Source organism: Excalfactoria chinensis, chromosome 6 (genome assembly GCF_039878825.1).
Source record: "Excalfactoria chinensis isolate bCotChi1 chromosome 6, bCotChi1.hap2, whole genome shotgun sequence".
NCBI classification, from domain to species: Eukaryota; Metazoa; Chordata; class Aves; order Galliformes; family Phasianidae; genus Excalfactoria; species Excalfactoria chinensis.
The window spans coordinates 12,825,234-12,851,894 of NC_092830.1; the positions used below are offsets into that span (position 1 = coordinate 12,825,234).

At 43.2% G+C, this 26,661-nt stretch overlaps 1 protein-coding gene across 9 annotated transcripts in view; it reads right to left on the reverse strand.

The window, feature by feature from the left end:
- JMJD1C (jumonji domain containing 1C) overlaps positions 1-26,661 on the reverse strand; it is a 160,831-nt gene that overhangs the window by 8,177 nt on the left and 125,993 nt on the right. For 8 of the 9 annotated variants that reach the window (XM_072339727.1, XM_072339726.1, XM_072339725.1 and 5 more), the window contains 18 exons: positions 24,230-24,354; positions 22,850-22,993; positions 22,542-22,731; positions 20,768-22,443; positions 17,634-17,806; positions 14,429-16,638; positions 11,363-11,564; positions 9,532-9,746; positions 8,779-8,931; positions 6,040-6,129; positions 4,553-4,680; positions 4,179-4,392; positions 3,509-3,723; positions 2,754-3,032; positions 2,176-2,344; positions 1,638-1,728; positions 1,406-1,536; positions 449-571 (listed from right to left, as the gene is read on the reverse strand). In XM_072339727.1, coding sequence (XP_072195828.1) covers positions 449-571; positions 1,406-1,536; positions 1,638-1,728; positions 2,176-2,344; positions 2,754-3,032; positions 3,509-3,723; positions 4,179-4,392; positions 4,553-4,680; positions 6,040-6,129; positions 8,779-8,931; positions 9,532-9,746; positions 11,363-11,564; positions 14,429-16,638; positions 17,634-17,806; positions 20,768-22,443; positions 22,542-22,731; positions 22,850-22,993; positions 24,230-24,354 — 6,528 coding nt within the window. The remainder of the gene's footprint in view (positions 1-448; positions 572-1,405; positions 1,537-1,637; positions 1,729-2,175; positions 2,345-2,753; positions 3,033-3,508; positions 3,724-4,178; positions 4,393-4,552; positions 4,681-6,039; positions 6,130-8,778; positions 8,932-9,531; positions 9,747-11,362; positions 11,565-14,428; positions 16,639-17,633; positions 17,807-20,767; positions 22,444-22,541; positions 22,732-22,849; positions 22,994-24,229; positions 24,355-26,661) is intronic. The other variant, XM_072339731.1, reaches the window with a different exon arrangement.

The window sequence follows — 26,661 nt, forward strand, 5'->3', positions numbered from 1 at the left end:
AACATACAGTAATTTAAGCTCCCCAGTGATGAAAAATTACATCACAGCCCAGACTGAATAAGCCAACAGTGCATCCAAAGGGAGCACTGAGGATCTGGCAAATACATCACCCTGACATAAATGTTATAAGTAGCAGTTTCCAAGGATGTCCTTTACCTTGCACTTTCATTAGGCCTGACAGCCCCAGCTCAGGAATGGCACAGCACTTACAGGTAGTAACAATAGTAACAGATATAATAAGACAAGTTTGAAGCCCTTCAACTACAATTCCGTCATTCATAAATGGCGATGTATTTTAGATAGAATTAATTTGTGGACAAATCTTCCCCGAGACAAAGAATCTCCCACATTAAAGCAAGTACTTCAGGCACTTCAAAAAAGCACTGTCAATTTAAAAAGCGACTAATCGCTCCATCTATTCACACCTCTTACAATGATCTGCCTTTACCTGACTTGGAAAGCACTCCATTTCCTTTCGCTATGCCAACATAAACGAGGATGTTCACTACATCCGAAACTTCTATATGGAGATTTGTAGTTCCTATATCATGATCTTTAGTAGCAGCCACACCTATGTCACAAGATAAAAATTTGAGATAAAATTAAGATCAATACAAAGGAAAGAATATACACACATATATGTACATACATACATTTAAATGTATGACTATAAACCAACTTCCTAAGAAACCCCTCAAAAGAAAAATAAGTGCATTTTAGTTCTAAGAGATAAATATATATTTGTGTATATATGTTTAATTCAAAGTGACATAAAACCATTAAGTCTTACAGCAGGCGTTACATATCACTATCACAGTTCGGTTCTTTACCTCCACACCTTGACTGCTACCTTAAAGGATATATGGATTTTTAATATCACAGTCCTCATAAATCACAACTATTTTCTGGTGCTGTTAAAACAGTTTGTAGGACAGAACTGAACAAGTCTGTTCGTGAAGAAGGAGCAGCTGGTGAAGGTCCGAGGGAAACAATATTTTCTGAACAGATCTTTGAGTGCACAGTATACAATGCAGATAACAATTACGAGGAAAGTTCTGCCATTTGTTTATGACTGGAATTATAAACACTAATACTTCATGAAGTATTTTCTCATATGGAATTGCTGAAGATGAGATCTCTGTATTAATTAACCATTTATATACTTCAGGAGACTGCAACAGCACAAGGGAAGATCAAAAGAAATGCAGAAGAACATAAATTCTGTTTCTGAGGTACATGTACTGTTAATAAGCAAGTCAGTAAAGGATTTCTTCAACATTCAGACAGCAACTATCTTCTAATCGTGCTCAGATTCTTATCAAGCACAACATCTATATATCACAATATACAACGGTCTGTAATTTCAAGGGAAGAGCTAACAGCTGCACTCCTAGGGCACACTCACCATATGCACTGCATAGTCTGGGTCCTAAATCTGGACGGACAAAAAATCCTGGCAGATGAGAAGCCAGATTTAATTTCCCTTCTGGACTACAATACTCAGGCAAGGGTAAACTTTTCAGTAGGTCCTCATATCTGAGGAAAGGGAAAAAAAATAACAATTTGTTTCATTTACACGTAGAAATAAAAATCAACAGAGACTGATGTTAGAATACCTAAATATTAAACTCAAATACCTTGCTGGCATCATAGCTTTGAAATCTTCACCAGAAGGCCAATCTTTCAATTTCAGTAGTGCTGTTTCTCCATTTTTTACTTTCTGCCGTTCTGTAAGCAATGCAGGAATTACCAAGAGTGAGTGCACTGCATGTATTTCACTTTATGAGTACACTGCATGTGTTTCACTTCATTCAATGAAAACGTGTGCTTGTAACATTAACCAGCCTATGCAAGACTTCATACATATGACCATAAGGTTATTAAGATATAAGGTCATTAAGTCAGAAATTCAAGAAAAACACAAAACAAACTCCATCAGGTAAGGACCCAGTTACGTTGTTTCCCAGCCTAGCAAGTTGTGTGATAGTGTATCTCAAATTCGGCAAAGGTACAAAATACAAGTTTTCATTGTACTCTCTTAAATAGATTAGCTGGAGCTTTCTTTTTCAACTAAATTCCTTCACAGCCTCCAAAACCAATAAGGCAGATTATTAACTTGTTTCTAATGCTCACTGTGTTTAGAGTCTATGGAACAACATATTCAAAATAACATACTTGAAACATCTTCAAAACCGTCCCAGAACTCTTTGACGTTGGTGTTTGAAATAATACTGTCTTTGCAATTCAAGATATCAGCTTGCTGGTTTCCAAAATCAAGACTAATGGACTCAGCTTTCCACAGGCTGAAGTTCATTTTCTTATGCATTCCGGACACAAGAACAGGCTGTGTAGAGAAAAAAAGGAAAAAAAAAAGAGTATTTATCCTTTCTGGAGAAAACACATCCTTCAATTAAACTGTAGTACGAACGTTTCTGCAAGATGCATTGAAGGCTCTGGCTGTACTGGGCTGCTATCAAAACTTCCAGCAGCAGCCATACCCAAGGCATCATACAGATTTTTGAAGGTTTTATCTCTGTAATAGCATTTCTTTCTTCATTACTGGCAGTTTATTTCAGACTGAACTACACAAGGTTCATACCTGGCACAGTATCTGACTAACTTTTGCCCGCTGTAATAAAACATGATAACACCACACTCTCAAACACGGAGACGGGCAAACTGTCCTGTAACGTAACTCCTCCAGCAGACTTCATGCTGAGGTCACCTCACAGACACAATTGCTCAATACTTACCCTCCCTTGTTTCCAGCACTCTTTGAAGAGCTTCCAGTTGTTGTTGTTTTTATGGTCTCTGAGCCACAAAACATGTTTATCGCAGATCCAAGAATACTGAATATCGCTGTACAATTTGTTGCCATCATCCTGAATACATTTTCTGTCTTCCTTTGGCTCATCTTTTACTTCAGATTTTACATTAATCTTTGGTGCTCTATTGGGTGGAATCTTGTTTTCTACCACTGAAGCAATGATATCATCAAGAATGTTTGGCATAGTCCTGCCACTCTTGCCACTCTATTAGGAAACAAACAGAAGTGTGTTTTAAAAATGTGAAGACAAATAAAATTGTGATCCTTCCCTTCCTGCAGAATGACAACATTTCATTATCCCTTAGAAGCCTACAGTTACCTACTTCCTCTGTAGGAAGTCACACGTATTCTCACCTGGAACAAGTTAGAAAAGCACAGCTAAAACAAAACTCAAAATGTCACAATCTGCCTTGATTTTGCCAAGCAAACGTTTTATCTAACTTCATAAACACTTTCTTCATAATATACACCAGTTATCTGCACCTACATATACACACACGTAACATACAAATAAATATGTGTGCACACATTTATATACTATAAATGTCAATTCACTCAGGAAATCTGCATTACATTTTTGATTACAAATTACTATCTAAAGCAACACACCTATCAGACTGCTTGAATTACAATATACCAGAACAAATGGTGCAAATCCCAAAGGAAAACCCATGCACTTACTGCTGTTCCCGTAGAGTAAACTGGAGCAAAAGCAATACCAGCATCTGTAGAACCCAGACGCAGTTTGCCTGCTGTTGTTGTTAACAGATCTCGTAAGGTTGAGCCCTGCTCATTGTTCTGGGATGCAGTAGGGGAGCTTTTACAGTTTTGGGACTCCAAATTATCCTGGTCTTTCTCCTCCTTCGAATGTTTTCCAGAAGGACACTCTTTGTTTTCTAAAACAAAAATAATCACTGGGTGTTCACACTGTTGCATACAGACACAGCAACATTGTTACACTGCGTTTCATAGGGGTGGTTCATATACCGTAGCATTAGAGCACCAGAAAGCACACCAGAGGATGAATTTGATTCTTCAAATCACAAACACTGTGACCATGAAAACACCTTCCTCAGCACTTCAGACACACAGCTGAGTATCTGTCACAAAGGAGAGATGCTCTGGCTGGAAGTACCGTCCCATTACATGTGCATTCTATTAATGGTTTTTCTGGCAACTGATTTTGATGCCAGTGGGAGAAAGCATAAAGGTTTCTACATTAAAATTATGGGAAAAACAGTGTCATCTTCTCACTAATCAAGAAATAGAGTGGACTATTCCTAGTGAACCGAATTACTTGTTACTGGTGCCACAGAATCACGACTGTGGTATGACAATATGGAACCTGTACCTTTCTTTTCCTCTCTGGCTTTCTGCTCCGCAAGATCAGCTAACCAGTGCAGCGGTGACTGGGATTCGGGCGGCGTTAGCTTGCTGTCTGTGCTGACATCGCTCCTCGGACTTGCATTGCCGTTTGTCTCAGACTTGGGAGGAGTATTCTGCTGCTCAGACTCAGGCATGCACAGAGAAATTTTATTACTGTGATTAAGGACATTCTGCAAAACCTGTAAAGGACAAATTTAAGCTTTGCTTTAACGCATATAGAAGACAATGATAGCACTTAATCACTGAACGTGCAAATTAAAATCTCACTGACTGCTCAAATGTAAAAATCCACGTGTAGCAGCAGACAGACTACCATGTACACACACATTTTAGACTCACCTGAGACACACCATTCATTGCTGGGAGCTTGCCAGCTTGCATGTTTTGCTTGTTGGTACACTGACAGTGGGATTTTATTTCAAATTTGTCCCTAATATTGTGCATAGCATCCAGAAGGTCTGTCAAAACTAGAAGACAATTGAGAAGAAAATGATCAGCATTTCTTCTTGTTGGTCATTTTGCTGCCCTCTGTACAGCACACACTGCAGAGTGAAAATGCTACCTGGGTATCTCTTAAAAACTTACATTTAGTGTTTTATTTAGTAGCTTAACACTCAAAAATTCTATGTAAGGACTGTCCAATCTGCCGTAGAAGTACCACTGAAAGAGATGAGACCTTTAACTAAACAACCGCATTCTGCTCTCTTGACTACTTTGAACTCTGCTCTGCATTCCCATCACATGGCACAGAGCAGGCCAGTCAGTCATGCAGCATTGCTCAGCAGGTTCGTCGCTGCTTCACTTAATAAAACTGCCCAACTACAGACTGAAGCAAGCCGTGTCTGGACAAATGGAATTACTGTGATCCTGTAATATAAGTCTGTTTGGTTACAGATCTGCACAGAACAAAAAAGTGGAGGGCATGCAGACGGGCTTCACCGTGCCACCTCCAGATGAGTGGATCACTCACAGTTTAAAATTAAAGCCAGTTTCAGAACAGAACCTGTTCTGGGCAATGTCACAATTTGAAGACTTTCTGGAATCCAACCAACCTTTATTTCTACCTTAACTAACATGCAACAAATCATTAAAAAAAACAACTGTGTCTGTATTTCCAGCTTAACGCAGCTTGGCAGTTTATTTCACACACTTAAAGGTACATTTGGGTTTTCATCTCCTTGCTCTGTATCAGTGCTTCTGAAGATCACAGAGACAGCTGTGCAGCAACCACATCTAACCACACTCCTGCATCAAACTCATTTGGATATAACCAAAACTCTGTATTTTAGGATTACTGCCAGTTTTTCATTGATCACGAGCTCCCTCGCTGCTTTCTGCCTTATGATGCTCAAGCAGACGTCCAGCCAGAACTGCGAATCTTTCCTTTTTTATTCAAGAGCAAGGAGAGACACAAAACAAACTGCACTGTCCTGAGATAAATGGACACTGAGAAACAAATCTCTGAAGAATTGCTGCCACATAATGCTCTTCTATTCTAAGACTTTCTTTTCACATTGAAGTTAAGATTTATTAGCACATTCTGGCCACTTTATTCTGCTTTGGAAAGGTACCAACCAGTCTCAGCAAACACCCCGAGTGCCCTCAGTGCCACCCCCCAAGTCCCCTCAGACACCTGTCAGCCCACACCTCCTCCTGTCACCACCACATTCAGCAGCCCAGAATTGCTTGCCTTCCTGCAAAGGTTTGACACAGTTTCTAAGTGGAAAACAAGAAGTTTCAAGAAACTACTCTGCTCTCTCTTCACAGAGGGATCTGAGAAAAAAAAAACCAAATCCACCATCCTGCTCGTTTACAGGTAGCCTTACCAGAGCCTGGGATAATCTGTGTTGGCATCAGGTGCTTGTGATCATGAGGCTGGCCCTTCACACACTTCATCCAGGCGTACAGTTCCTTATCTGCAAAGCAATCCCAATTGTTTTACTTTACTTCAATGATACACAGAGATTATGTATTATGTTTGTTTTCAGCTAGAAACACCGTTCTACACCGTAGACTGTAAAAAAAAGACTGTAAAAGCCTTTTGCACTGGTATTCTGTGTGAGAGATATTTGCATTCAACATCTTCTTAAAATAAGGGAAAGAATAAGCAGTTTTAATACTACTGAAATCTGAGGTACCAGCATTGGTAACGCAGACCTTCATCAACAACCTCAGAGCTTCAAAGTACATCTACTTTATATTCAGGGAGCAGCCAACTGTAAGGCAGCAACTCAGAGAGGACCAACCAAGCCATAAGGATCAACTGACAGGTGAGTTAATTCAGATTCGGGCTAACACACTGCCACATCAAAGCTACTGGTGGCACAAAGGAGAGGGAAGTTGCATCACAGATTTCTGTCAGATTAAAGCAACCATGAAACCACATCCTGTATGTGCTGGTTGAAAACCATCTGGGGCAGCAGGGAGGGACGAGCTGATGAGAGGAAAAAAGCTCTGTCCCGGACAGAAAAAAGGTGTAGTGTAAAGACAAGAGAGAAAGAATGAGAGTAAGAAATGTCTGGCCAAGCAACCAGTCACCAATCTGCTATGGGATTTTGGGCCACAAGGGGAACACAGTTTCTCTCTCAACTGCCAGCCTTACATCCCAACCCACTGAACCGCTACTTCTCAGAGATCCTTCAAAGCTTGTCACCAGTTTGCTCTGCTTTTTATAGTTAGCAACGCAAGCTGGAATACACCAGAAGATGCATTTAGCACACTTAGAGCATTATTTTTTGCACTGCAATGTACAGAGCCTACCAGATGCTCCTTGCACACAAGCGTTCAACCCGTGAGCTATTTTGTCATTTCTGCAACTTGTAACACATTGCAATATAAAACCGAACAAGAACATAAATCAAAACCAAATCTGCGTGTACCCAGCTAATGTCTTTTACCACTGAAATGCCATAACGTGGCACTCCACTGGATGGTGCCAGGAACCGTATGAAGGTGAAAATGGCCACACAATCATTCATGTTCTAAAGTAATAGGAAAAGTCATTGATAAATCCCTAAATATTGAACACTTGAACCTCTAACATTCCTGCTGAAGCAGTGAGAAACCAGTGTATTCTCCATTACATTTAGCAACTGTAAAAACAACTACCAGTTCCAGGAAAAATGGTGTAATATAAAGTGGTATTATACAGAGGAGGGTGGGTGGTTCTCAACTTTGTAAAGCTGCCAAAGTAAAGATCTGCACGAACCCTGCTGTATCATGAGAAGTAAAGCTGCAGAGAGGGAAGATATACTTCTACTTCTGCGTGTAACGCTGTGATGAACAGCAAAGAGAAACACTTCCCTGCTGAACGACTGAAGCCTGCTTCTGTACTCTGTTTTTTTAAACTTCGAAGATGTTTTACTAACATTTTCCTGGCTGGATAACACACGCTATAAAAAGCCTCTGATTGCATGTTCCCACTAGGGTAAATAATATTCGGAGTATATCCCAAGCCACACCAGACAAACGCACACACATGTGCACACACAGCCTTAAGCCAGTTAAGAGCTGCTGGAGCAGCCTCCCATACTTAAAGCATTAACGACTGTTCTCAGTGTTGGAAAACACCAGCGCTCGTTCCCCAGAAACTTCGATGAGAATCTCAGAGAATATCTTATAACCGCAGTGCTGGAGGCTCCTCGCTGACAGCCAAGGACAAAGTGGATGAGAATCTCTCAATTTACTGAAGATTTGCCATCTAATACTTGCACATTATTTTACTAACATTTCACATATGTGACATTATGTTGCTATGACAAACATGGAAATGCTTTTCAAAACAGCATTATACTTCAATCTTTTCCTGGCACAGCGTCTCACCACAGGACCATGCCAGGGCACAATGCCTGCCACCCAGGGAAGGCAGCCCTTTCAAACAACCAGCCTGAGCAGCCACGTCACGGCAGAGAGCTGATGGCCAGACCCATCTTCCAAGCCGTTCCTCATCTCAGTGCAACCAGGCTGGGTCATTCAGGAAATGGTCTCTCCTGTTATACCTCACTGTGCACTAAGGTGGATGTTTCCATTAAAGGACAGGAATAAGATTAAACTGAGTATGTGTACAGGCTGCTGAATTTTAAAACCTCCATTAATACTCATTTTAAATACCCGGTGAACTTTTTTTTCCTGTGTTACCTGTGTTTCAGTAACAAGAAAGTAGGCTAAGTCAGTATGACCGTGCATGAATTCCTGAAGAGAGAACTTCAGAAAGCACTGACACCAAACCCTAGCAGCAGGGAGCTATCACAGAACAGGGAGCTGGAGAGTCGGTCTTGCAGCAGGAGAACAAGATTCACCCATGAGGGGCAGGCAAAAGGAAAGACAAGCACAAGACAAAGGACAAGTGGATAAAGATCTACAGCAGCCCCTCATCAGTTGCCTTCTGAACGACTCTATGTTTACTTACCAAAAAAGAAAAAAGAGAGGCAAAATTAATAGACACCAAAACACAGAAGTACTGACTTAATGCTTTACAGAAAGTCAGTTGCACTTAATGGATCAGCAGCTTCGTAACACATGAGAACGAACAGCATACACAATACTCCGGTTCACAAAGAACTGACCTCTAGAACTTTTTCTTTCCTTCGCCTTGTAACAATCTAGGCAGACCACAAATCCACATTTTTGGCAGACCCAGTGAATGTTAAATAATGTGGCTTCACATGCATCACACATCTCACGGACTCCCCTCACTGCTCTCTTCCATGCAATTTTGGCTGAAATACAAAATAAGCAGAATAAAAGGATGGAAATTTAAATGCAAGGCACAGAATGAACGGACTCAATAAATGAAGCATTTGTGATTTTCCCCTCAGATACAACTAGGCGTGGAGAAGGAAAGTGATCCTTCGTAAACAGGCCACCAACATTTATTCCCTTAGCAGCATCACACGACATTCCCATCAATGCTTGTGTCAATACACTGCAGAGAGATTAAAGCATTCAAAACCAAAGACTAAAATAATACAGAAAGAATATTTCCACTCAACACGTGCGTGTTACAAGTACGATGAAGGACTTCTTTAAAACATACTTTTAACTCCCAAGAAATGAAAGCTGGGTTTTCACCTTGCTGCCTGCAGGACACGTTTAATCTCAAGACATTTGAGCTGACAAGGTGGATGCTGAAAGGAGTTGCCTGCCCTGAGCACCAGGGGGGAACTCCCTGCAGCCCCACAGCCCGCTGAGGAAGGCTCCTGGCCCTTCCCCACATACCCCGTACAAAGCAAGTGCTCGGACAGAGGCAGCAGGTCAGAGCAAGCGAAAACACTTCAATAAAACTGCAGAACACAGAGAAGAATCTAAGAGCTCCTTACCGTCTTTTTTCACCCAGGACATGGCTGTTTTCTCAGACGTTACCAGCTGACAAAACTTGTCCCCGATGATATCTAAAATATATTTACAAGTTTCCAGGTCCAGTTCATCCTCTTCATAGTTTTCATGTGTCCATAAGCTCAGTGCCTCATCATCATACTGATCAGGAGAGGAGAAACCATCTATCCTAACTACTCCATTCTTACTAAAAGATAACCTACAAATGAAAACAAAGTTTCACTGTTTGTGTCATTACATTCTGTGGCTTACTTTACTTATTACTTTCCCTTACTGCTTATGACTTAAAACAAGTAAATGTTTTCTAACCGTTTTACCATCCTGTCACATTTCCCACTTTAAAAATGAATTTTTCCACCCAAAATGGTTTTAAAGGAGATACAAAACCTTTTAGGCAGACCATGTACTGGATTCAGTTTACTATTCATTCTCTCTCTCTAGCATTTACTACTGCTTTAAAATGGCAGACGGAAAACTTGTCTTTTCTGTTTGACTGAAGTTTGGGTCCACCTACTCCTCGCCTTTAATTTTCTCAGCATCCGTGACAGCCATCACTCAGTGACTCTATTTTACAGCTCTTCCAGGCCTACTGCTATCAGCCTCAGAAAAGAGGAGTCAGAACACTACAGTGAAGTCTATCTAGGCAGAATAAATCACCAATATGAGATGACATGTTAGTATCAGCTAAAAGCCCACCATTAAAATAGCTAAAGGTTTTCCTGTGATGTGATTCCACTTGACACCACCCGACCAGCCATGCCTATATTTAGCCTATTCTAAGCATAATTCACCAAACATATATGATTATTATAATACTTAAGAAATAGCTCAGCAATGTCAGTAAAACAGTCCCACATTCAGAAGTACAAAAACCATGATATTCAGATGTGCACTGAAGAAAAGATGAGTTTTCAGTTACAATAATCATTACCAACAGCAGAGGAAGCCTCATTTACAATTCAATTCCTACTATCTAAACAATGAAGATAATTAAAAAGCTGTAAAATATACCACATTAAATTCAAAACATTTGTACTTTAAATTCAAACATGACAGTGTTTGAAAACGTTGGCAAAGTCTTATTCCTGATGTTGTCTCTTTCACGCAGGAGGAGCAGCTCACAATTGATCCCTGCCACACCAGGAAGCAAATATTCTTATGCCAATATATTGAGTCCAACCCTAAAACAAACCCTTTCAGTATTACTGACTTTCCTAACACAAGCTTTGTTCCAAAAAACTGAACTCCATCCAGGGAACAGCAACGTCCGTTCCAACACACGTTGGATCTGTATCACCCACAGAGCACACATCCGAATTAATGCTGTTCAGATCCGTGCTGACAGTTGTGCTGCTGTGCCATGCATGCTATGCTGCATTCCTCCTGATCTGCAAGCCTCCTTGGTTTGCCAGAACTGGGAGAAGGGAGAGCACAACTCCTCAGTCTCCTCCTCCTACTGGCACAAGAGCAATTATGAATGAGCGCAGCTCTGCGGTTGTACAACTTGTCCAGAGCGACTGAAGGCTGCCTTTAGAAAATGCCACTTCAAATGTCAGACACCTGCGTGATGCTGATATGTTCTATCCTCTGCCTGCCTAAGGTAAACCAGGCAGCTGTTCTCATGACTGCTATAAAAGCTTCTAATTGAAGCACAGTCAATCCAGAAATGAAGCAAAAAATACACATATAAATACCAAGTCTTTTATCAGGCAAAGTGAGCCAGAAGAATCAGACAAGCTTTCAAGCACACAAGCCCTTGGTCATTATCATTTTTAAAGTTAAGAACACCAGAAATCAGGAAGCAGTTGCACTTACCGTCGAAAGTAATAAAACCTACAGAACACCGGTGAGTGAGTTGGTTCTTCGCCCTTCTTACTTCTTATCAACCTACATTCTCTGCATTTTTGCAAATTTGGTCCGATTTCGGAGCAAGAATCATCCTGCAAGAAGGACTCTCCTGTTTGCTTCAGCTTCTTCACTTTGCGCCAGTCTTTTAACACTGAGCGAGGTATTCCAGCTGCAAAAGCAAGAGGGGTTTCAGATGAGGCACCAGCAATGCTTGTACTCGGGGCACACTCAGAGCAGCCAGCATTCTGTGCTACTATGTCTGCACCTCTGAGACCCGCAACATACTTCACCATCACGGCCATTTTCTCTCCTGTCAACACCAAAGTCTAAAACCTTAAACATGCGACCTTCTTCTACGTTAAGTGTGCCATTCACAAAGGATTCCACCAAAGCCATCTGCAAAGTGCACATGGTAACACAGTCCTTCGAGAAAGAAAGGTTTACATTTTGTTTCAAGAGAAAATGCGCGCAAGGCAATAATCCAATGAATGAAAACATTAAAAAATGTAACGTAAATGTGCATTAAAAACTGTGATTTGTTGTGCTGAGAATTCCAGAAGAGCAGTTCTAAACCCACGCAGCTCACCTGAGCTCAGTGTAAAGCACCAAGTGCCAGGAAGCACAGAATCCCTTCGCTCTCTCTCAAATAGGTTGGCTGTGGAAAACCAAGGAGTAACACCCTATTTTTGATTGAACAGACCAGCCGAGCTAACACTCTCAGTTGAGTAATACGATTAATTTTCACATAAGCATTTTGAAACTGAACCCTGTTGTTATTTAACCAGGCTTTCGATTTAATGACTTTTCTAAGCAGCGCCAGTTTCCACCTGCAGACAGATAGCACTATCTGTCCTTTAATCTACCACTGCTCTTGAAAGTTCACATCCTGTGAACACAGACCTGATGCAGGATGGCAGAGGTGAGGGTGCTAACTTTGGACTTGGTACCCGGGTTCAGATCAGTATTTTGCCACAGACTTCGTGTGCAAACACTGCAAGTGACAGACTCTGTGCCTCAGTTCATTGCCCACAAAATACACCGACTGACTCATCTGAGGAGCACTAAGGCAACGGGACTAAAACTTGAGAGTAAAAGGCTAAAGTACACTTTGCTAGTCCATGAAAAGAGTTTACTGCATTGGATCCAGAGATGCTGGAATCATCTGTCAGCTGCCAGACCCCAGGCTCTGTGGGCAGGCACTTGGAGGACCCCCAGCACTCACAGGACTGCAGCATTCCTGCTTTGCAGGAGGGAGCCTTGCAGCCCGCCGCTCCCAGCGCTCTGGCTAGCACGCAGCTCCCACAGCTTTCAGCAATGGCACTGGGACAAAGCAGCTTTCAGCACTGGCAGCATCCAGATACCACCCACGTGGTGACTGCCACCGAGACCCCCACGTTGCAGCAGTTATCTACAGCCACCTGCAGGGACCCAGGCAGCCACCTCCCAGGGCCTTCCCCTTCCTGAAGGCTCCGAGCCCAGTATGGTTTGGGATGAATCTTTGGGAAAAGCTCTAACCATCTCTATCAAATTGTAATGCTGCTCACCCAAGATACCTGGCAGAACTATCAGAAATGCTGACTGATTTAATATCACATTAAGGACTGTGAGTTCATCCAGATACCAAGAGAAGTAGGTAAGCCCACAAAGCTGCTATCAGGGGACAGAGCCACAATGCTAAGGCACAGTGCACAGCCTGTGCTACTGACTACACAGCACAACACTCAAAGCTCCTGCCCATTTCTGGACCTGAATTCCAGGAAACAACTCCATAATGTACCACCATACATTGCTTTCATAGTTGAGTAACACTGGTTGGGACAAGAAGACACTGCTTTCCCTTAAGTTATCTAATGAACCTTTCTACAACAAACCATTAAAAAATGCTCTTGCAACAATACAAAGGTCACCAAGACCTAACATGTCACATGTGTGCCTACGGTTCACTTTAAACAAAAAAAAACAAAACAGAAACCCAACAAAAAAAGGGGAAACTAGGACTGACTTAGAGACGCTCACAAGGCGTGTTCTCTTATCATCCCTTTAGTTGGAAGAAAAAACAAGAACAAGAGATGCACTAAATACTATTGCTGGATCCAAGCCCAAATACCTCAGACAGATTGCAACAGTGCCAGGACACCGTGCAACTTAGGCAGCGAGTGTTCTTAGATACAAGAAGAGGAACTTTACATGCCAGGCAGTGAAAAGCCAAAGAATTAATTACACAGAGCAGTGCTCATTTTCTTACTAACTGTACTTCAAAATCCTTGCAAAAACTAATTCAGTTGTAGACTTTCTCATGCTCAACCAGAACAAAGACAAAAGAACACTCCTTAGAGGAGAATAGATTAGGATAAAAAACAAGGTTAAGTTCTTGAATAAAATCCTGCCTGCTGGCAGACCAGTTTCTCTTTTTGAGATCAATCTGGTTACAATCTGGTATGCGAAACACCATGATATATAAATTGAAATTCCCATTTCCCTACGTTTCCTTAACCAAGAGGAATGTTAGCACCACGCAATCAATACACGTTCTTGTCAGGAGTGTGAAGTGACTCTCCCTCAAAGCTTTCATTAGATTAACCAAATCGCAACAGAGTGGCATCAGGCTCTCAAGGAACTGCCTCCGGCTTTCTGATCAAAGGGCAAATTAAAGTTCAACAATGGAGAATCTCCACCTCCAGTAGTGCTCTAAAAATAAACACACCAGAGCTTTTGCACACACGAAAAAATCAGAGGCACAGCTAACTATATGCATCAGTCTGTTCCAGTATGGCAGACAGCATAAACCAGTTTGTTGACTGCTTATTTTTAGGCCAAAAACCAGTTTGTACACATATACATAAAACACTGAACTTCTTAATACAGGATACTTCAGGGGGCCCCAAGCCCGATAAGCCCAATCGGCGCTTTTTCAAGAGCTCTCGTTAATGCTTTTCCCCCTGATACTGCCCGTTCCACACACCAGCCCTCCAGCATTAACACCGCTGGAGTTGACACCAGTTTGTCTTTTCCAGATCAGATCAATATACTCACTGCTGTTACTGCCGCTCTGCAACTTCAGCTTGCTTTTCTCTTTGGCACTCCTGCTAAGAACACCATTTGGTTTTACTTCTTCCTCCGCATCACCCTTTTTCCTCTGCAAATCGTTCTGTTTCTTTTTGTAAGTTGGCTTGGGCTGCCGCTTAGTCCTTTGCTCTGACTTGCTCTCGCTTTCATCAGAGTCTCCACTTTCAGAGCCAGACTCGTAAGTTCGTTTTGCTTTCCTCCTAGGGTGCTTATCTTCCTTCACAAACTTATCTGCCAAGATTTTACTATCTATGTTATTTTGCAAATCATTTGATGTAGAAGCTATTAAATTGACGGTACATGGCTTAATAATTTCTGAAACGCTGTTCCCTGAATTCTCTTTTTTATTAGTGTTTTTATCCTCCTCTGAATGTCTTGTCAGCCAAGCCTTTTTCAGTTTAGTGTGGTAGTTTGGCTGACTCGCCTGGGAAGTCTGCCCACTGCCTACAGAGTTTGCTTTGTTTACGGTATTACAGACGATAGCACTGTCTAGGGAGAGAGAGGTTGAAAATGTCTGATTTTTCACAGAGTTGGACTCGGTCTCGCTGGGGTTACAACTTCTAAACTGAGCTGCGGCCAACGCTGCCTTGTGCTTTTTCAAATGGACGAAGTCGGCAGAGGTGGAGAACCCCAGGCCGGGCTGCACAGCGCTGCCTGCCTTGCCAGGGGCGGCTGCAGCTGGCGCTGGAGCGCTGCCCTTGCACTCCTGGGCCGGTGCTGCCGCCTGACCTGCGGCTCTCGAGGCGGCACTCTCCAGTGGTGTGCAGGCCAGGGCTGTGCTTGACAAGGAATAAGTCACTTCTGAGCTGCCCCAGCTCAACACACTGGTAGTTGTGGCCGCCGATGTGGTCACGTCCATTTTAGTACTGCAGATCATAGCTGTGGTAGGGGTGACGGAACGAGCAACAGTGCCTTGCGAGACAGCTGGAAATTTCTTTTCATACTGTGTGCGAGCACTGTCTGAGTTCATATTTGGCAGAATGACTCTTCCAGTCTCCCTGGCTTCCGCTGTTTTCAGGCAATCCGCTTGATTTGCCACAGCTGAAGATCTCTCGCTGACTCGATCTTTGGAAGCTGGCTGCACCGCTGCTACGCTCTCGTATTTCGTGCTCGAAGGAGGACGCACAATAACAGATGCTGTGGCAGACTGTGACTTTCCACTCGCTCTCTCAACGTGCCAGTCCACTTTTTCATTAGCAGCGGTGTTGTTAGACTTCCACGCTTCTGATAAATTCTGTTCAGAAGAGCCTTTGTAAACAGTCTGAGCTTCCTTAGGTTCGGGTACTAAAGTTGGAGGTTTCTGCAGTTCCTGTATCTTACCACCACCAGCATTAACAGGTTGAACAGGGGTCAGAGTGGGAGGTGAAAGGCTGCTGTAGCTGCTTTCCTTCTTCTCCAGGTTCTGGTGCACAGGGGGGTGAAACACGGGTGCTCTGTGCAAGGCAGGCATGCTTCGGAGTGTATTTGAAGATGAGACTGACAGCTGAGTAGGGCTCCTGCTGTCACTTCTAAAAGAACCAACAGAGTGAGATTGCACCGACTGTGAAAGCTGCTCAGGTACCTTGCTCACAGAGCCTTCGCTCTCAGGTTGGTGCTTAATTAAAGGGGGAGGCTTTGAGAGAGAAGAAATGTAAGAAGGAAGAGACTGGGGACTGGCTGCTGTTGAAGGACAATTAGTCTGCTTATCAACATATGCACTCGAAGCTTCCTTGGATGGGTAAGATCTTGGTGGTTCATTCACCACACTGTTAGACAAGGTGGTGAAATAGTTGCTCTGTGGCAAACTCTGTGGAACCGAATGCTTCATTTTGTACAGTTCTGACACAGAGCGTTCAGCATCCTTGTCATACTTTACTGAATGGCTTTTGGGACTTGAAGATAAGGATGTTACCCTGGAATAGTTCTCTCTCTCTCCCTCCAGTGCCTTTATTTTAGCTGTAAAAGGAGCAACTTCAATACTTTCTTGGAGTATTCGCCTGTGTTCTTCTTTGTATTTGCTCAGTCGCTCCCCCGTCTCCTGTGGCGGCCTTGGCAGCTGGTTCAACATGGGATCTGCAAAATGTCTGTGCATATGGCTCTCCTTCGCTGCCTGCGTCCTGCTCTGCTCCAGCTCTGTCTTTATCGGTGCAGCGGTAGCAGAACGTAAAGGTTCAATAAACGCCTTCCTCTCCAGTTCTCTGTTTGAAAAAGGTCATACAGACACAGTTTAGTCTGGAAGTATCACAACGAGCTAAACAGAAGACTTTTCTTCCCATGCTCTGAACAAAGTTATCCATTAACACAAAATAAACTTTCCTTTATATTAGGCACAGTTTTCAAAAGTCATCAGATGACTCAGGAACTCAAGTACCACTAAAAGTCAACAGGGCAGAGTCTACTTTGCAGCACGCTGACAAACTTTTCCCTATCACAGACATCCACTTTTGCAAACAAACTAAAACAAAGCTAGAAGACAACATCAGCTGCTGAAACGTACCCTCCTGTCCTGCACTCTACTTACACCACACACAGAGCAGGGACTGTTCAGCCTGGAAAAGAGGAGGCTCCAGGGGGATCTTTTCAGTGTCTATAAATAGCTGAATGGAGAGGGCAAGACAACAGAGCCTGGCACTTTTCAGTGGTGCCTCGTGGCAAGAGACTGTGGTGAGCTGGGGGTTGGCCTCTTCTCCCACGTAACTAACAAAAGGACTAGAGGGAATGGCCTCAAGTGGCACCAGGGGAGTTCAGGCTGGACATTAGGAAAAATTTCTTCTCCAGAAGATTGATCAGGTGCTGGAATGGGCTGCCCAGGGAGGAGACTGAGTCACCATCCCTGGAAGTGTTCAAGAAAGTATTAGATGTTGTGATCTGGATAGATGGATGATCTCAGAGGTCTTTTCCAGCTTAGGTGATTCTATGGTTCTAAGGGGTGACAAGAGGCAGTGAGCAAAAACTGGAGCACTGGAGGTTCCCTCTGAACACCAGAAAGCGCTTCTGTGTTATGCAGGTGTCAGAGCACTTGCACAGGCTGCCTCTAGAGGCTGTGGAATCTCCTCCCTGAAGACCTTTGGAAGTCACCTGGACATGGTCCTGGGCACACTGCTCTGGGTGCCCCTGCTGGATCCAGAGCCAGAGGGTCCCTCCACCCTCAGGCATGCTGTGATAATGGGAGTTAGAACAACAGTGAACTTACTCTTTGTGATGCTCTGCTATGCTTTTGGACAACGGCGGGCTAGAATGTGTTGCCAGTTTGAGAGGCCGCAGGGGTTCTGCACTGGATGGTCGCACAGGAATGTGACTCAGCAATCCAAGGCTGTCAGCTGAGGTCACAGGGGTGGGCTGGTGTAACCATGGGCTGGGAGTATTCTGTTAACAACAACACAGAAAAAGTCAGATTTCAAGGAAATCATGGGATCTTCAGCACAGTACCACAAGAGGAACTGTATCAGTGTAGCAATGAGCACAGTGAGATATTTTATTTCAGCATCAAATCAAATTCAGTAAATAAAATCTAACATTTTTAATCACTTTCTGATCAACTGGAACATCTGATTGTATTTCCCCCTGGATATCCAGCATACAAGACAATTTATGTATATTGGAAGCATTCTTAAAGCAGTTTACTATTTAAATATTCAGCAGGAATTATTAATTTACAGAATAGCATCTTAAGTTCCTTCCTCAAAATCATCAAGCCAATGACAGCCTGATAGCACCCAACTTCAGCTGCTAATAAGACAAGCATGAGGTGCTCAGTATCTTGCAAGAAGTAATACTTCCAAAGGACAAACAAGATTTAGTACTTCTGGAAAACAAGTTCAACTATATAACAAGTCTCAAAATAAACAATACAAGCATTTCTTTTCTGGTTGATTCCTCTCCTACTCCCCCTCCAGATGATTAAGTATGATCATCTCAATTAATCTGCTTTATGTTGCCACATTTTTATACAGCATATATATATATATATATTTCATAATCAGCACGCTATTAAAATCACAAACATACATCTGCCACACTTTGCAGTATGGCAATTGCAGAGAACGCACAATTTTCCACTGTACACCTAAATATTTAAGGACCTGGCAATGCCAATCAGCTTCTACTTCTGCATCTTTTCTGAAAGCTGTGGAACAGCTCTGCAGAATGGACCATGAGCAGCTCTCAGGTTCCTATCCCCCCTTCCCAGTTCAAGGCCTCCTTAGGAAAACTACATGCTGACTCACAGCCTGGGCAGAAATGGAAGGCGCTTTGCTTGGGAATGCTTGTCAAGTGTTAGGCATGGGCCTGGAAGAAGGGACAGGGACAGAAAGCAGAGCTCCCACACACACCCTGACGTCTCTCAGTGCTGTTCCACCCCTCACTACTGGAACTGCCCGGCACATCTCCCTTCTTTGCTCCCCACCAGTACATCCCTCTCCTCCCCAGCCTTGCTGACTACCAGAAGGGAAACGCTGCAGTAAAGGGCAGCAAAGCTCTCCTGACACACACAGGCAGAGTACAAAATAGATCTGCAGGTGCTACAGCTTTGAAGTTCTTGTTTCTAGACTTTTGAATATTTAAAGCAACTGCTTGAGTTTTGCACTAAGTCTGAGTGCACACATTTTTGGGCCAGGAGTTCCCACGCTGTGGTGAGTTCCCACGAATAGCCTGTAAGCTGTATTACAGCATTATGCAGAGACCCATCACCTTCCCCCTAGAGGAGTTGGGGAACATCTGCACGAGCACCAAGCATTGCCCAAACAGCCTCAACTCCACCTGCAACCAGCTGCAGCCCAGCCTGAGGACCTGCAGCCTTCCTTCAGCAGCACAGCTCCTGCACCAAGGGTGGCTGCTGCTACCTCTCCAGCTGCAATACAGATGATCCCTTTCTTCCTTCATGGCATCCATGCAAACTCTTTCTGGAAACGCCCATTCTGGGGTTCTAAGACATATTTAAAGAAGGCCTCCGGTGCCAGAGCCAGAAGACAAGTCACCACAAGACAATTGCCACATATCAACATAATTAAAAAGCTACGTGCCTCGGTATGCATGGCTGCATACTTCAGGCAGCTAAAGTGAAAACAGTCTACCATATATTCGTCAAAATGGACTTCAGTACAGGGTGGAGCAAGTAGCAACATGAGGAGATAAATCCACCTTTAGCTTTCCCTTAAAGCTGCTTCATTTGACTTTATCACTGTTTAGATCAAACTGACTTTGCATTACAAGGCCAACTCAAACTGAATGTTTGGGAAAGACTCAGCCACAATGGTTTGGCTTTACTCAGGAATGAGGATGGGGAAGAATAGCCTTCCCCGTGATGAAAAGCAAAACAATCCTTATAACCATTCAGAAACTCCAAGCTTTGACGCAAAGGCTTACAATTTGGCAGAAGGACCACTGTCAGTGACATGCCTTTTGTGGTCTCTGAGAAAACCTGCCCAAATTAGGCCAAGTTGGAAGCCTCTAAACTCAGTATGCACATGCTCAGTTCAAGTGTAGCTGGCAGTAAAGCTCTCCCAAGCTTGTCTGTGCTACACATGCTTCATCTTATGCTGCTCCTATAAGGTGCCTGCAAGGAGCATGCTGTATCCAAAGCCTGTAGGAACTGAGAAATCTTTTCCTGTAATTGCAGTGTCTGCCTAGCAACCAACAACACAGCACTGGGCTGAAAATAGCTGATTTTCCCGAGGCTCCAGTGGATACACTTAGTGCAGGGACAGAGGAATCCCCCTGATTCGAGCACAGAGGAGAAGCAAGCAGCTGAGAAGGCAAACAGGAACGTGGGAGAGGGGTGAAAAGGAGGTGCCAATGAAAGGCACACAAACAGGTGTTAAGCACAAGAGGAATGAGTGTTCAGTTTCAGGTTTACAAATGCTACACACTATTTCCCTTCAGACCTGTACTCCTTCAGTCCCAGCCGTTCTCCATTTTCCAGCATGCACACTCAACATCTCACTGTGCAGACAACTGCCGTACCTCCTCTAGCACGTGTCTCATCTAATGGTTTCCATGGTTTAAGTCAGAAAGCATTAGACCTGTGGAGTTGCGGTCCCAAATTCGCTGGCCAATCTCACTTGGTGATTAAAACCCAACATTTCACCTTACTTTACAGTGTTAAGGAAATCAAGGTCTGGAAGAACTCCTTACTCACATCCATCGTGAAACAACAGTTACCACTGGATTTCCATTCCTAATTCTACATTAACATGGGAACACCGCCCTCGCTGCACACTCAGTGACACACTCGGTGTGACTCAAACTATCGTGTCTGCACCTAGGAACCCACCACCAGAAGACACCAGCCTCAGCTAAGCACGTACTTAGGAAATCAGCACGACTTACCCTTCTCAAGGAAGCCTCTGCGTTAACAGGAGTTTCTGGGTGGACCCATTTCGAGGAGGGGAGGCCGAGTCCTGAGTAAGCATGTGTTCCATTTGGATACTGCCAAATAATTGGATAAAGCCCTAGCTGATTATAGGAAGCAGAAGGATGAGCTTGTCCGAGAAGATGTGGAGACTGGTGTTGTAACATCTGTTGCTGCTGCTGGTGCGCTAATGCCAAATGGCTTAGGCTGCTAGCATGAGCAGTCTCTAGTCGCGGGTGGCCACCCAGCAAGGAGGCAGCAGGCACTCCGGGCAACACTGCAGGAAGTAGATGAGGGTGATGAACGGAATGGTGAGGGGCGGTACTAAGGGGGTGAGTGTTAATAGCAGACAAAGGGGTCTGAGTTGAAGACCCAGGCAGCAGATGGGATGAACCAGTTAATGCAGGATGATGAGCATTTGGATTTAAACAGGTTCGGTGGGATGAGGAATGCAGAGGATAATTATGCTGATGCAAAAAAGGTGAAATGTGATTAGTTCCTGTTTCTTGTCCAATCAGAGTGGGGTCCCTGTACACTGTGAAATGTTCGTTCTTGTCAATGATAAGAGGACTTTTAGTAGCTTCTAGAGCGCTAACTCTAGCTGGAACTGGATGAAAACTAGACCTAGGCAAATCATGATCTGTTTTATTGGCTGACCTTGTTAATCCAGGAGCATGGCTGTTTTGGGAACTAACCTTAGACTTCACAGTATCAGAAGATGGGGTGAATTTAGGCTTAACATCAGGTGACTTTGTTTTAGGATGATCAACTGAAGCACTAGGTTTTGACTTCACAGAATCAGGGACTGGACTTTGTTTACGCAGTTTACTGTCTTCTGCTACAGAAGCTACATTTAACGAAGACATAAACGAGCCATACTGCACTTTTTCTTTTTCAGGATTTAAATGTTCATTTACTGGTAATGCTTTCACAACACCAGGTTGTATCAAATCCATCTTGTTTACAACACAGCTAACCCAACTTTGGTCAGCTTCCTGCTTTCGTGCTTCAAGGAAGTTTGCATTTGCAAACTGCTGTTTTAAATCACCGCTGTGAGATTCTATTTTCTGAACCGTTTGCAATCCAAAGGTACTTGCAGCATTATCCTGGCTCTCCTTTTCAGAGTTGTTTTTGTTAGTTTTATCAGCAGCGCTTTTTGGAGTGGGAGGTTTGGGTACAAACTGCTCGCTTTTTAATTCCGCAGCATGATGTTTTTCTGCATTGCACTCTTGAACATGTGGATCCTTGGAATTCTGCTCGTAAGGTGTTGGCTGCTCTGCGGCATGGAGCGAGGACTTTTCCTGCTGATCTAAGAGCGATGACTTCAGCCTTTCTGGCTCTTCGTGTTTTTTATCCTCCTGTACTTCATCCCACGGAGACCGCCTGTCTGTTAGTGTCTGTTCTACTCTCTCAACGGTTTGAGACTTTCCTTCTTCTCCATTTATCTTTGAAGTGTTCTTGCTTTTTAACTCATTCTCTGAGTTTTGCTCTGAGGATGAATCAGTTAATCTTTTATTTGAGATTTCTGAGTCACTGCTCTCAGAGTAATCTGAGATATTGTCTGTCCGCAGTCTCTTCATATTTAATTTCTTTTCATCCTCCTCAGGTTTTCTTCTTTTACTACGGAAGTGTTTATTTTTGTTTTTGGGGTTTTCTGTTAAAAAAAAAAAAAACAGACACATGCATACTTGTAAGTTTCAGTCTAGCAGCTTTTTAAGAAGCTCTCCCTCACTCTCCCATTACATTTCTTACCTCCTCGACCTATATAGTCAAATCTTTCCTCTTTCACCTTCTCTTCATCAGGCATGCTGCTATCAGAACCTTTTCGCTTATTTGGCCTAGTATTCCTCTGCTGCTGCTGCTGGTGAGAGTTCTGTTTTGGTGCAGTTTGGGAATTCATTGCTGGTCTGGGACTATTTGCTTGTGCACGTGTATAATGACCCTAAAAATAATTTTGTGGTTAACAGACTTAAGCGCAATTTTAATTAGCAACTCTAAACATACATTTTTAATATTCACTGTATACAAGAACATTGAGGTAAAAAGATAAATGTATCTACGTGAACTGTGTTGCTGTTCTGGTTGGAACGAGACCGCCGGCGTGAAGTGATGCCAATATTTTCACCTTTCAACAAAGAGTGAACAACGTCATCTAGAAAAGTCATCTGAACCATAGAAGGATCAACATTCTGAGGTTCTAATACCTAGTCATCGAGAGAAAAAGAAAGGGAAAATAAACAATCAGCAGATGCTCGGACACTGTCCAATCCACATTTCCTGTACCAGTGTTCAACAGTTTACACTGTGTGCTAAAGGTAAACCAGAGAAAGGCCTACTTAACACTGACCCGTACAACTGATATGCAAAGTCATTCTCAAAGGCTGGGAATGGAGTAAAAACAAAGCAAATATATCCTCTAATTGTATTTTAAAGATAACTTTTTTCCCCCCTTTTCTTTTTTTAATGCCACCACTTTACTGCTCCTTCCTTTATAAATACCTTCACATTTTAAATTAAAAGATACTGAGATCTTCATGGGGGTAACCTTTAAGTAGCGCTTTAAATGATCACATATTTTGTGGTGCTTACTGCAGACACACACTGCAATGCTGCTTCCAGCAGAAGTACAACTTCTGAGGGAAAAGAAGCAGAACAACTGGAGGGAAAAACTTTTGCTAGTGAGAGAGTATTTCAAAATGAAAGAAATGCTCAACAGATCTTTAACCAAAGTGCTGCAAAGTGAAAAGATGAATGTTTGGGGAAAATTATTAGAGCAAATGAAGGGAAAGCACAGACTTGAGCATTAGACTAGTCTTAAATTCATATCGTCACACATGATTTAGTCAGTCATTTCAAGGCAGATGGGTCATTTGCCATATTAATGTTGAATCATTGCTCTGGTCTCCTGAAACACAATTCATTACTGCCACTAAAAACACCATCATTAATTCTTTTTGTAATGTCAACTTCAGGAACACAACTAAAACCCACCACAGTAAATGTAAATTAGGCTGCAGCAAAGGCTTTATTCAATAAATTGTGGAAAGTGGATATTTCAATAGCTTAAAAGAACTAATTGTTACTGGAGCACTAGAAGATTTCAGTGTATGGAGAAGAAATCCTCAACAGAGCTGACAGGGAAGACCAGTTCTTAGAACTGGATCATTTCACTTCAGGGACTGGGCTTAGTCAAACAGCAACAATGGATGAAAAGCACAACTGCAGGGATGGAATTAATCATATCTTGCGCAAACATTCGGCTGGAGGATGGCATGAATGGCCAGTCCAATGCAGAGTCAGGCTGAATTTTCAGCAGAGGAAGCAACAGACTTGTCCTGATAGGGATGAACTGCGTAGTGCTTTTCAGAGTATCACAGCAAATGGTAAAGCTCGGAACGCGTCGCTTATTCAGAGATTGTTTTCCAGCAACACAAACTCACCTGGTCATTCATAACAACCATAGTGCGGGTGAAGAGATCATGGTGAGTAATGATCCCAGTAAACCACTGGGTGGCAGAATCCTGTCTGTACACTCTCACCCTATAACCATTTAAGGAGTATGGACCTTCAGAAAGGGAAGAAATAAGAAAGCCATTAGGGAAATGAGCAAAAAATAAGTAGATAACATTAATAGGTTTGCCTCGTTTTTTAAGCTTCATCACAAAGGCTGATGTGAATGGCATGGACAGCAAGCTACCAGCAACTCCAGCACAGCACCATCTGTGGATTTTACTTTAATTCAGGAAGACATTTTGAAATGCAAATGGTACATTTTAATGCCTACATTTTCAACATACACCTTTGTTATCTAACTAAATCCTTCTGCAATCTTAATGACAAATGATGGGAAAATTCCTGTCTACAAATAGCAACCACAGAAAGGTAACCTGAAAGGCTAGAAAGTGGCAGCAGCAGGTTATACAGAAGCTATTTAATAGGCTAGTCACATGCCCAGATGCTTTGCTGGCAAAATGATTCAGATTTTGGTGCTCAGGTTCTGTATCTGCCAAGTGTTTCCCATAAGTGACCACAGAGTTTCTCTCTATTACAACAGTCAAAAGGCAGCTGAGTGATCCAAGCCCAGATACGGCCCCACAAAACATTCAAAAATACACACACTAAGATGACTTTTACACCTCTTTTAAGATACATCAACTGCATAGAAACTCCACACACCAACCTTCTGGAAAGATGAGTTTAATTCATCTCCAAAAGCCTATGGGAGGGAAGGAGGAAAATGCCATGATACAGTATTTAGCTTATAGCTCATTTCAAGACCCAGAAACTGAGGTTCAACAGTTTTATTCATGTTCAGTATCTCACCTGACCATCAGGACTCTAAGTTCCATGGCACTTAGCCTTCATAGAGCACTTCACGTGATCAAGTAGTGCCGTCACTGAGCTCAGTTTGCTGTGGTTTTCACTACTTCCGCAACCAAACCCCAAGTCAGGCAGACAGGAACTGAAGTAAAACCAGTCACTGTCAAGCTGGGAAAAGCCTAACTTAAATGATTCACTTAAGAGTGCCTGGTTGTTCAGCAGCACAGGTGAGGACAGGACTGCCCTGTCTTTCTAGCCCCTGCCCAGCATATTAAGCAAGCTTCAGTGTCTGCAACAAACAGGAATGGCAACAGCCTTCTCAACTAAAATACCCATATTCACACTTCTGGGTCCAATATACCCTCTGCACAAGAAACATCGTGATCACGAAGCCTCCTTAATGCTAACATTTAAGAGATGAATAGAAGTACAAAACAATATAAAAGCAGACATTTCCAAGTGGTCTAGGGGCTTAATCTTGGAACCTTAGAACCTTATCTAGGTTTCCAAAGAGCTGAGAAAACAGGGACACCCTTCTTTTGCCCATCTCCACATCACTCACTGCACCATTGCAAACTCAAGTCCCACTGAGCCACACGAGCCACTGGAGTTAGCTTATCCCCAGCGCATGTTGCCAGCTGCACAGCCAGGGTCACAGCAGCACCAGGGCAGCCACTGCCTGGCACAGACACACAGAGGCAGAAAAAAAGCAAAAATCTAAAAACTGATGTCCCACATTCCCAATCTCAGACCAGACTGGCTTCCCATGGGGGCACATTTCCCGGTGGCTTCTCTCCAATCCCTACTCCAAATACTCCTGCCAAATGCCTCAAGCCCAGCTCCCACACTTCTGCCTGCACAAACCACATTCTCTATGTCACAAGCCCTTCCGAGCCGTCCCACAGCTCTGCCAGTGTCTTTTTGTGCAATGCTCCACTCCCACTCCCCTACTCCAGCTCTCCCTCTTTTCCAGCCTACCACTAACTGCACAAAGATTTCCAGTCTCAGTCTTGCTTAACCAGCTCCAGCCTCTCCTCTCTCCCCAGCTTCTTGCCTCATTTTAGCATTTACGATTCCCGATTGCTGGCTTCCAAATCCTTTCCCAGTCTTCTCAGTTTACAAGCTCTATCCACCCTTCTCCATCAACTTCCAGCTCCTCTCATATTCTTCTGCGCTGACCCAGTGCCAATTTCTTCCCTCACACGTCTTGCTCTCATCTGTGTCTGTCATTCATCCAGCCTTTCTCCTATCTACTTGCAAAACAGACTTTCTCCACCTTTAAAAACGGCGTAGTTTATTCTGTGTTGCTGGGTGCCAGGAAGGAGAAAGATGAAGCTGTGGTTACATGACACCGGACAGCCCGGCTCCAGCCCGGCCCAGCCCCAAGCAGCCATTACAGGAAAGGCCTTTGTCTGCAGCCCCTGCCTGAATCATGCTCGGCTACACACTGTTCAAACAGCATGTGCAGTGCTGTCAGGAAATATCTCCAGTGCTGAAGCACTCTCTGTATTTCAAGAGAATTGCCATATATTCTGCCTCAGGGATTGCAGCA